The sequence below is a fragment of the Labrus bergylta genome, chromosome 18 (assembly GCF_963930695.1).
Source record: "Labrus bergylta chromosome 18, fLabBer1.1, whole genome shotgun sequence".
NCBI classification, from domain to species: Eukaryota; Metazoa; Chordata; class Actinopteri; order Labriformes; family Labridae; genus Labrus; species Labrus bergylta.
The window spans coordinates 3,683,396-3,693,908 of record NC_089212.1 but is presented as its reverse complement, the minus strand read 5'-3'; the positions used below and the strand labels follow the sequence as shown (position 1 = coordinate 3,693,908).

The following is a 10,513-nucleotide window of genomic DNA, read 5'->3' as shown; positions in this document are numbered from 1 at the left end:
CCTCCCCTGTGTGTCAGGTGTGCATGGCTTTGGGTGTGTTCAAATTGTCTTTTTTGCTTAGGAAGGTTCCTAACTGAGTGAAATGAAGCATTTAAGTGGCGGCCATGATAAGAGCCGTTTGAATTCTCTAAAAGTTAAGGAAAGGTGGGTCAATCCTTCCTATATAACATTAACGATGATCGTAAAGTGACACAGATCATGTAAGAGATAAAAGATAAGAGACATTTTTATCAGATGATGTTTTATTCAACATATTTCATTCTCTTAAGAATGCTGTGCAGTTGTACATTTGTATGCTTAAAACATTATGTGTAGGTTATATCTTGCAGAAATGTAACAATTAATTTCATCCAATCATATTTATGTTGATGTTGATTTCTGATTGGACAGGAAGCTGATGGTTTCACTTTTCTTACTCGTAGCCTGGTAGCCTGTATTAATTTATTTCAATCCCAACCTTGTGGTAATTAGGATTATTTCACCGGTAAGAAGGCACAGGGGAAAGTTTTTTAGATGTGTTTTTTGTAGTCCATTTTCTGAACATTGTAGTTTCAACACGGCAGACCCACGTCATTAACCTCCACCGGCCCGTCACATTTAATGACGTGGACTAGTGGAAAATGTGGTCGGATTGTCAGAGTAACAAGATCGCCTTTCCCTCAGTCCTTTATGAATTCTCCTAACATCTTTCCTTAACCTCATGACGTTTTCCCCGAGGTTAAGGTAAAGTGGATAGTGAAAGGAGATAGGAGGGACAATTCGAACGCACCATAACATTTTTAAAGCTAAATCAGGAGCTCTCTGAGAGGATCCTCAAAATGTTTGTGAATACGGGCCTGGATCTTTTGATGAAAGCGTCTTAGCCTTTAAGTACGACGGAGGATTAGGGCCACGTGAAAAAAAAACAAATATATTACATTACAAAGTTGTAAATTTCCGACTTTAATCTCGTAAATTAACGAGTTCGAGACCAGTGTGCGCGAAAATGATGAAAGTAATGCTATGGCCTATGAGAATAGTAGCCTGTTGGGCTACTATTCTCATACAGGCCATAGCATAACGAAAGGACCATAGACTGTAAATATTAGACATAGGACGAGTGAAGTTTTGTGCTTGCTGGAGAAAACCATAGACTGTAAATATTAGAAAATGTAGAAGAAGAGCGGCGGTTGCGCGCTGCGCGTCCCCGCCTGCAGGTTGGCGCGGAATCCAGAGGCGCGTGCACTAACTACGGTCTCCTGTGGTCAAAGACTGAAGACTTCAATGGTAAGAATTTATAAATCTTTATAACAGCACATTTTAACCTTTAGTGCTGTTAATTGTTGTCTCACTGTGTCGCTGGTAAAGAAGTTAGCAACATAAAAAAATCGGTAAATTTCCGATAAATCTATGAATAATTAAAAAAGGTAATTTAAGCTAGTCGTTCAACCCTGTTTTTAAAATATACCGAAGTGTGAACAACATGTGTTTTATGGCTAAATTATATCATCACGAAAGAGCTTGGTCGGCAATAACTTTATACCTAATAAGAAAAAGTGTCATTTCTTCATGTTTTAAGACTTTAAATTGGCCCCAACTTCTCCATTAACCGCCATTCATTCAGATGGAATGATTTCACCCAGAAAGGGGCGGGGCCGGCATCGTTTGGGCAAAGTACCCGGATGGGTTGCTCTCATGAATGAGCTGGGTTGTTTAGCTAGATGGCTGTCAGCTAGTGATGGCGAAATGAGGCTTTGTGAAGCAATGAGGCTTTCCAGCCAATTGTATCGCAGATAGATTCATTACTCGAGGCCTCATCTAACACAGTGTACACTAGTGACACTTACTGGTCAAAACAATTTAGAGCAGCCAAATTATTATTGATCACATCACATGCCATTACATTACTGACATGTTATAGCAAATTGTACTACTGCGGTAACCAATAAGGATTCACGTGATATTACTTTATAACATACCTTAGTTAATATAATCATATTATCATTCGGTGATCTTATTTTTTTATGATTTCCTATCAAGATATAGCCTATGAAACAACAATATGTATAAATCTATTGTTCAGTTTGAGGATCTATGTTAACTACAAGTCCAGGAAAAAAGAAAGATTGAAAGAAAGCTCCTTAAAGCACACCAAGCACTTCACCTTCAAATCAAAAATAATAAGCCATTGATAATGAACACAGATAATGATGATAGTGACAGAAATAGTAACAACTAACTGAAGCGATTCAGCATGGTAATATATGAAAGCTTTGTAGTATAATGGTTATGGCAGCACCACGTTGACATAGAGGCTCAGGTTCTGTTCCTGGAACCACTGAACAAATGTTTTGTTTTAACATTTACCTTATTGGGAGATGATAACTCAAAATGCTCCCAAACAGGAGACGTTTTCCTCTTTCTCGCAGGCTCCATTTCTCGAGAAAAATAGAACCAAAACTCCAACTCTCAACAACCAACTAACGCAAACTCACAAGGAGACATGACAAGTGGGTTTCGCTTCCTTTTATCCACAACCCGAAACACAAACAAATCAATGACGTAGTTCTACTCGAAGTGAGGCCTTGTTTGTCATCGATGACACGCTTCATTGAAAATGACACGAGCCTCGATAAGGGGCCTCGGCTACAAAAGCCCCTCCTACTCGACACATGCTTCAAAGCCTCAGTGTCAAACGTAACATCACTACTGTCGGCTAATTATCTTAAAAGTTAACGTTATGTCGTCATTCAGCCTAACTGTGTAAAAACAGATAGTGTGTATTGTACCCTTGTGTGTTTCATATGATTTGTTAAATGTTCACCTCTGACCACCTCTGTGGTGTGTCCCCTCTCTGAACCCATCATAGACCTCTTCACTACAGGTGATCTAAACTGAATCATGATGAAGCACACACACAAGTGGTGCCAGACTCCTCCATCAGTAACTGTCCGGGTCAAACCCAGCAGTTTACGCTCTCTTCAAATCAGAAGAAGTCTGCGGATGAAAAGACCAAATGGACAGGAAGCCCAGGGCCCACCAGGGAAGAGCCAGCCGGGACAGCGATGGCTTGAGAAGTACAAACTACAAATCACTGAGCATCCAACTCTTGTCATCCAGCGTCAGGAAATGACGGCATTCTTCAGACTTTTTGGTATATAAAAAAAACCCAATAAATCATGTTTTAAGCATGTTAATTAATCTTACTCTTAATATTAAAAACATTTAGAACATTAGGCATTTCACTTGAATAACCGTGTCTTCTTACAGATGATGACCTTGTCCAGGACTTTTTGTTGATGGACTGTTGCTACAAAATGACTGACAAGGTAATTCATGTTTTAGTGAAAGGAGAACATCTCTCAAGCCTTGTGATGCTTCATTGCCTGACTTCATGTTTCTCCCTTTTTCAACAGTACCTGCTAGCCATGACATTTGTGTATTTCAAAAGGGCCCTCTTCCCTATAGCTGAATACACCAGGAAGAATTTATTTATCGCTTTGTAAGTCTAAAGTGTAATTTTATTCTGATTAAAACATATCCTCCAGTCATTCATTTGTCTTCTGTGCTCCGTTCCTAGGTATCTGGCCAACACCATGGAGGAGGATGAGGAGGAGAATAAGTATGAGATTTTTCCTTGGGCCCTGGGAAAGAACTGGAGGAAACAATTTCCCCGCTTTATCAAGCAGCGAGACAAACTTTGGGCTCGTATTGACTACAGAGCTGCCGTCAGCAGGCGCTGCTGTGAAGAGGTACAGACAATGAAAGTCCTTTAGGAGACTGCTAAATGGCTTTTTTTGCTGCATTCTGAAATTATTGCTTACATGTATTGCCAGAAGTTCCACCTCTGTTATTTCTTGTTGTTTATTTTCTTGGTCTTTATCACTCTATGTCTCTGCTTCAGGTTATGGCCATTGTGCCCTCTCATTCTGTGTGGCAGCGGAATCGCCCTGAACACCACGGATTTGCCCAGCGGCAGTACGGAGACCATTCCCAAGTTCGTTTTCCCCGTGGCCCGTCAGCCTCCCCGGTTTACTGTGCTCTCTGTAAACTAAGCAACAGGTTAGATCTTCCCTGCAGAGGTTCTTCTGAACAAACGCGAAACCCTGCCTTTCCACGGCCATTCATCTCTGCACAGCATGTGGAAATCACCCCACCCAGGGCCTGTCACAGGAAGCAGATTGACATGAAACATCCTCCTCCTGCTGCTGTGCGGACGAGGTTCCCAGAAGGTATCACTGACTTTAAAATCTTGACTCCTTTACATGTGTATGTAGCCTAAATTTGACCCCAGAGTGATGTTCAACTAAGATTGAGCATGCTCATGAAACCCTCACTGTTGGATATAAGGGTTATTCCATCCATCCATTATCTGTACTGCTTATCCCGTTTGGGCCCGCAGGGGGCTGGAGCTGATTCCAAATGTCATTGGGTGGTCACCGGACTGGTCCCCAGTCAATCAAAGGGCTGACATACAGAGACAGAAACCAGGCACACTCACATGCACACCTAAATGGTAATTTTAGTCTCTCCCTTTAATCTTACAAGCATGTTGTTGGAAAGTGGGATGATGCCAAAGTACCTTAGCATGCACAGGGAGAACATGAAAACTCCAGACAGAAAGGCCCTGCCCGACATGGACTCACACCAGGAACCTTCTTGCTGTGAGGGAAGTGAAGTCTGATGATTTTTATGGTGTTTTCACACATACAAAAACTCTGTTGAGCTGCATGTGTAAATGCAAACAGCCTATTCTTTTCACCCTGACTTTACACTTGAATTTCCCCACTCGGGATCATTTAAGGACTCTTTTCCTGACCAGCCTCCTGGTAAAATGTCCGTGTTTAGTTGGGGTGAGCTCCCGTTTGACAGACAAGGTCTCAGATGGGAGTTTCATTTGTGAACAGGCAACTCAGGAAGAGTTCAGGGGCAGCCTGTCCTGAAGTCATATAGACATTTTCAGGAGTACATTTCGGAAAAAGGCTTTAGATGAAGGACATTTCCAGGTCGACAGTTTACCTCAGTCGGTAGCTGATGATACAAGACTAAATATTTCAAACCTATCTTATACTAAACTACTTGTTTCTACATCCCCCCTCTTTGTCAGGGGATGAGTCTTCCTGTGGATCCTCGTACGACACCTCCATGGACTGGATTAATGAAGAGTAGAGTGCCACACAACCTCAGCAGTTTCACAGCCTCCGTTGCTGTACTTAACCAAATGTTCTGTGCATTACCGTCTCTTTTAATACCACATCTACTGTGAAGTCTAAGCTTTGTGTTTAACTCTGTACCGATTCAGAGCAACGTTACTCTTTAGTAAGAATGAGCTAATGTAATTTCATACATCACAAACTGATGGAAACATGCACATTGAAAAAAAAAATGTTTTACATACAGTGTTCTTTGTAATTATTTATTTATATTTATTTATTTATTTTATAGACTGAGGCACCTCTGGGATTTTCTGAAGAGCACTACTTCACAAAATCTGAAACATATTAATTTATATCTTTGCTGAATCAAATGTTTCGATGTCTGTCACATGCTGGGATTCTATCAGGGTGGGTTTTTTTCTAATGTTGTTGCCAATGTGCCTGTTAAAAAGTTCAATTGTGCCTTTTTTGTTTTTAAATAAAGGCTTGAACTTTGTCTTTTTTCAGGTTGTTTATTATCTGATTTATGCTCTTGTTTTATTAACCATCATCCCATGGAATTTTCAGAACTAGGTCAAACAATACTTCTCTAATAGAGTTACATGATTGTTTTGTTTTTTTTGTCTCAGAAGAGCCAGACACACACACACATTACTTACAGGGAGGAGATAATTGTTGTTGAAATCAAACATTTATTTTCCTCTGTGGTTCTTAAAAGGCAAAACATTTAATGTACATATTTCCTCAGTTTCACCAGGAAAGCTGAAAAAAAAGGAGAAATACAAAATAAGAATGTATTCATAACATCAAATATAATCTGTTTTTGGATGTTGTCAACACAACAAATAAGTTCTCATCTGACCTGTGTGGCTCTTTTGTAAAGGATGTGGTCTGGCAATGTAAGGAACACTCCCAAAGGCCGGCTGTTCCTCTGTGGTCGTCTCTTCTAAAATAAAGCAAAGGTCCTTATGAAGGAAGCTCTCAACCGAGTAAAATATAAGACCAAAGAACAAAGGTTTATAATGCTGTTACAGTCACCTTTGTCTGTGTCGCGTGATGTCTCCTCGTCCTCCTCCATGTGGTTTTCAGTCTGAATCGGGGCCTTCCTCGTGCAGTAGCTCCCGTCTTTCTGGCGGGCTGGAGCCACCAACCAATCCCTGATGGGAACCTCGATGATAGATTCATACAGCACAGGGAGCTTCAAACATCGCAGCCCTTCCAGCATGTCAGTGACCTGTGTTATACTGTCACAGAGGAACAGACAGGGCAGTTAACACACTACAACCCTGACTCAATCAAACACTGACCTAAGTGATTAATGAAAACAATACAACCCCTATAGACACATTTCAGGACATGCATGAGGCAGATCAAGAAAATGAAAGGAGGAAACATTTGAATTTTTAATATTAAACCAGAAACAAAAATAATAAGAGTAAGATTCTTACTTTTACATTTTGATAAACTATCTTACTTTCCCTTCTTTTTCTATTGCCTGATACTTTCCATACACCTCCTGATAACATGATATTGGAGCTTTTAATAAATGGTCTGAAAACTTCAGCATTTGTCTGAGTTGCAAATTTCAAATGAAGTGTATTCGCCCTTCTGCAGAAAGGTGAACACCACTCTTACTCTAGATTGTCCCAGACTAGTAGAAGCTTGTCATTATCAAGTTGTCATGTCACCATTATATTATTTTATTATCGTTTGTAAACCGACAGTAAATGAATTACTGTCAAGCTAAAGTTCACAGTTTAATTTAGTCATATTGAACTTTAAAGCTCCTGTGAAGAACTACCTGTTTGTGTTTATTTTAAGATCCGTGTCGATCAAGATGTGTCTTTGATGTCTTTGCTGATTTTGCTTATTTCCTAAAAGTCAACTTGCACAACTCATCGAGACTCTTTGCTGTGAAAGATACAGTGTTTCTCCAGCATGCAGTTAATCACTTTGTCTGACACCTTCCCTGCAGGTCTCCCAAAATGCCACAGATTCCTTCAGAGAACATTGAATAAAGTATATACAGTTAAGAAGCTATCATATTTGTATGGCTCAAGTGTATAAAGCCCCTCGTCTCAGGTCAGATTTGAAAGATGACAGGGAAACAAAAGGAGGTACGCACTTGGCGAGGTAGACAGCACAAACGGCTCCAGAGTGCAGATGTGGAATCACGATGGGTAAAACCAGCTGAGGGTTGCTCATGTCGAGAGCAACCTGCAACAGACAGGAAGATTAATGAACAAAAAATCACTAATGACTAACTAACTCTGTGTAGCACCATCTTTAAAAAAACAAAAAAAAAACAGGCACTGACCGAGTGGAATCCCTGACCAGCGAGGAGTGAGGACGCCGTGCTGAGGTCAGCGCTTAGAAACTGGACGTTGTCAGGCCACTCCTCCCCTCGCCGCAGACTCCACGCTGCCCTCCAGCGCTTGTAGTTCAGTATGGCTCTTTTTTGGTGGTCATCTCTGACCTCCACACTCAGCACGCGACCCTTGGAGCCGACTGTTGAAAACGTTAAGATAATGTGGATTATAAACCCGGTTACAGATATTTCAAAAATAATAATTGCAGACTGTAACGTGCAAACCAAATGAACAGATCAAACTTCATACACTGTCTTTGGTCTTTTTCCTTTACATAGGTAAGTTGGCAGTTAGTGTGTTTTCCTTCTTATGTCTGAGGAAGTGAAGACTGAACTGTCAGATTTGTTTAAAGTTGGCATGATAATCATTCAGTGATTGTAATTGGACAGACCATCCAGACATTTATCGTTTGCTTTTTGAGTAAGGGGCAGGCAAAACAAGATTTATTCTTCTCCCTGCTCCTTTCCGATCATTGGATAAAGTGTGAATCGTTTTTCCTTTTTTTTTTTCTGTTGTGTGTTTTGACATGTACAGAACAAATAAAAAAAAATGAAATTAAATGAAAAAATGTCAAAGTTTTTCAAATCATCATATACATATGTTTTGTTTTGCATTTTACAAAACCTCCCAACTTTTTTTTTTAAATGTTGAGGTTATACTTAAACTACATGTCTTTGCTGAGTAGAGTATCTGCACTTTGAACCTTTTGAAGAGAAAAAAAATGCAAACCTGCTCTGGACAGGAACAGAGACATGGCCCCGGACCCTGAACCTGACTCCAGCACGCAGTCTCCCTCACTCACATCCATCATCATGAGCATAGTAACAGCATCCTAGGAAAACAAAACACACAATATCTGTAATTAAAAAAAAGAAAAGAAAAAAACAGACAAAGTACAAATACACAAACAAATACTGCACCTTGGGGTATGTGATGACCGGCCCCCTCTTCATGAACAGCACATAATCATCTAGACTTGCTCGACGTATGAGGAGTGACACACCCCTGTTTGTTTTCAAGGAGCAACCTGCAGGCTGTCCGGCTATGTCATTGTGCATGATGACCCCCCAGGCGCTCTGCAGCCGTGTGCCTGTCTGCAGCTGGAACATCTTCCTGAACTCCACCTGCCCCTGCTTTCGATACTCCGCCACAAGCAGCTCCCCAAATGCAATCAAGTTCTCCCCTGGAAGAGTGGCCGAAAGACAACTTTCACCCCCATCAAATGCTGGGTTTGAATGACTATCAGAACTGTTTGGCTCCTCAGCTTCATCTGATGCATGATGGGATTCTGGACCTGAGATAAACTCATGTCCAGTGTCCTCTTGTGTAACTGACTCCTGGATACATGCCCCATCTTCAGGGTCTTGCTTGCTCTGCTCCCTGAGCTGCAACACCTCAGGACTCAGGGTGTCCTGGGGCAGCATGCCACTGATCCTCTCCAGGGGGGACAGGGGTCGCCTCTTCCTGAACATCAGTGCTTGACTGGGGGTCAGCTTGGTGCTCAGGGGTGAAGAAGAGTCTGCGTTGTCTCCCTCATTCTCTTTGCATTTCCAGGAAGCAGTAGAAAAAGTTCTGATCACCCTCCTGTGTTTGTGTAGTGTTCCCTGTATGTCCCTGTTACTGACATGTCTCTGAGTGGATGAGCTGATCCTCAACAGTCTGTGCATAAACAGAAGTCCAGATAACGGCGTTTGCACAGCCATCACGTCGGATTATGACCTTAAATATAAATTAAATGGAACTGTGATCTCATCCGTTGAATTAAAATGTGATTGAAGTCTCAGATGAGTCTCTGCGACTTCAAAAATAGATCCTCCATATAACACGAAACACTTTCATATCTCACTTACTCCATTAAGAGCGCAAACAGTACCGGCTGTATTTACTCTCCATGGAGGTCACCATGCTGGAAAACACACCGGAAAACAACGTCATAACTGAGCGACAGGTGTAGTGAATGAAGTCTACCAGCAGAGGGCGACATTAAGATGTGTTTATACCATGGTTTATACCATAGACCAGGGGTGTCCAAAGTGCGGCCCGAGGGCCATTTGCGGCCCTTGAGGGGATTTTTTGCGGCCCGTGACTTCATATGAAGAATCAGAAGATTTTATTGATTAAGATTGGCACGTTATCTTATTTTTATTTTTCATGTTAACAAGAGCTGAACAATATTCCTAAAACAAAATGTTCAGTAACATGTATGTTGTTGTTGTTTTTTTTAAATCTACAGCTTTTACTATTTTCCACATTTTTTTTGTAAACTATGAAAAAAAAACGTATGCAAAGTTTTTGCAAACAAGCGGACTGTTGTTTAACCATTTAATGACCTGAGCTGAATGAACCACGTTACAGGCTCTGAGAAAAAAACAAATAAAGTAGGACGAAGAAATCTAAATATTTGATTTCCTTTTATTAAAGGGTTTCTTTAGATTCTGATCTACAAAGTCTTACTATTTTTTCAACTATATTTAAAAAAAAAAAAAAAAACCTGTGGCCCGCGAGAGATTCTAACACGACAATTTTGGCCCGCAAGAAAAAAAGTTTGGACACCACTGCCATAGACTGTAAATATGGTTTATACCTCATTTCAAGCTCCAACCATAGGCTCCAGTCTAAACATTACTGCAGTAGAAAGCTTTTTTACTTCATGTCTAATGTATTTGTTTATATTTTCTATACTTTTATCTTCTCAAGTGGTGTTGCAGCGTTCAAGTGCTGTTTTATAATTTCGGAAAAACGTTCATTTAAATAACTCAATTTGACCAAATATAGTGAATTATCATTACATCAAACTAATGAGTGCATGCATATGCATGACAAAACATCATTTATTCATTGTAGTTCTTTAAATGTGGACTGTGTCACTGATTTGTGTCAGGTTTGCTGTTAATTTGAAATAAGTGTTGGCTACATCCAACAGTTGTGATGATACAGCTGTTACTGTTGCTGTTGAGCCTCACAGCAGGTGGCACGACGGTCTGTTCCTCATAGCAGAGCTGGAGACAC

The 10,513-nt window shown here is 40.6% G+C and overlaps 2 protein-coding genes across 3 annotated transcripts; one reads left to right on the top strand and one right to left on the bottom strand.

Moving 5' to 3' along the window:
• The first annotated feature begins 1,083 nt into the window (after nucleotides 1–1,083).
• On the top strand, nucleotides 1,084–5,802 carry spdya (speedy/RINGO cell cycle regulator family member A). The gene is given in 8 exon segments (XM_065947695.1): nucleotides 1,084–1,266; nucleotides 2,849–3,133; nucleotides 3,250–3,308; nucleotides 3,396–3,481; nucleotides 3,560–3,731; nucleotides 3,884–4,169; nucleotides 4,172–4,207; nucleotides 5,087–5,802. Coding segments are annotated over 7 exon segments (954 nt in total). The 5' UTR covers nucleotides 1,084–1,266; nucleotides 2,849–2,880; the 3' UTR covers nucleotides 5,149–5,802.
• Nucleotides 5,803–5,807: 5 nt separating this feature from the next.
• On the bottom strand, nucleotides 5,808–9,431 carry trmt61b (tRNA methyltransferase 61B). 2 transcript variants are annotated; one of them, XM_020641601.3, is made up of 7 exons: nucleotides 8,425–9,431; nucleotides 8,234–8,336; nucleotides 7,453–7,643; nucleotides 7,261–7,352; nucleotides 6,174–6,379; nucleotides 5,998–6,081; nucleotides 5,808–5,897 (listed from the first exon to the last, which is right to left on the bottom strand). In XM_020641601.3, exons 1-7 carry the CDS (start codon nucleotides 9,205–9,207, stop codon nucleotides 5,863–5,865), a joined length of 1,494 nt encoding a protein of 497 aa, XP_020497257.2. In that variant the 5' UTR covers nucleotides 9,208–9,431; the 3' UTR covers nucleotides 5,808–5,862. The 2 variants fall into 2 exon arrangements, with proteins under 2 accessions (XP_020497257.2, XP_020497258.2); XM_020641602.3 differs by having other exon boundaries at nucleotides 5,998–6,078.
• Between the last annotated feature and the right edge of the window lie 1,082 nt (nucleotides 9,432–10,513).

Coding starts and splice junctions, on each gene's coding strand:
- trmt61b (XM_020641601.3), bottom strand. CDS start 9,207: ATGGCTGTGCAAACGCCGTTATCTGGACTTCTGTTTATGCACAGACTG. Junction 8,337..8,424: donor CGGTCATCACATACCCCAAG/GTGCAGTATTTG, acceptor TTGTTTTCCTAG/GATGCTGTTACTATGCTCAT. Junction 6,082..6,173: donor ATCACGCGACACAGACAAAG/GTGACTGTAACA, acceptor GCTTTATTTTAG/AAGAGACGACCACAGAGGAA.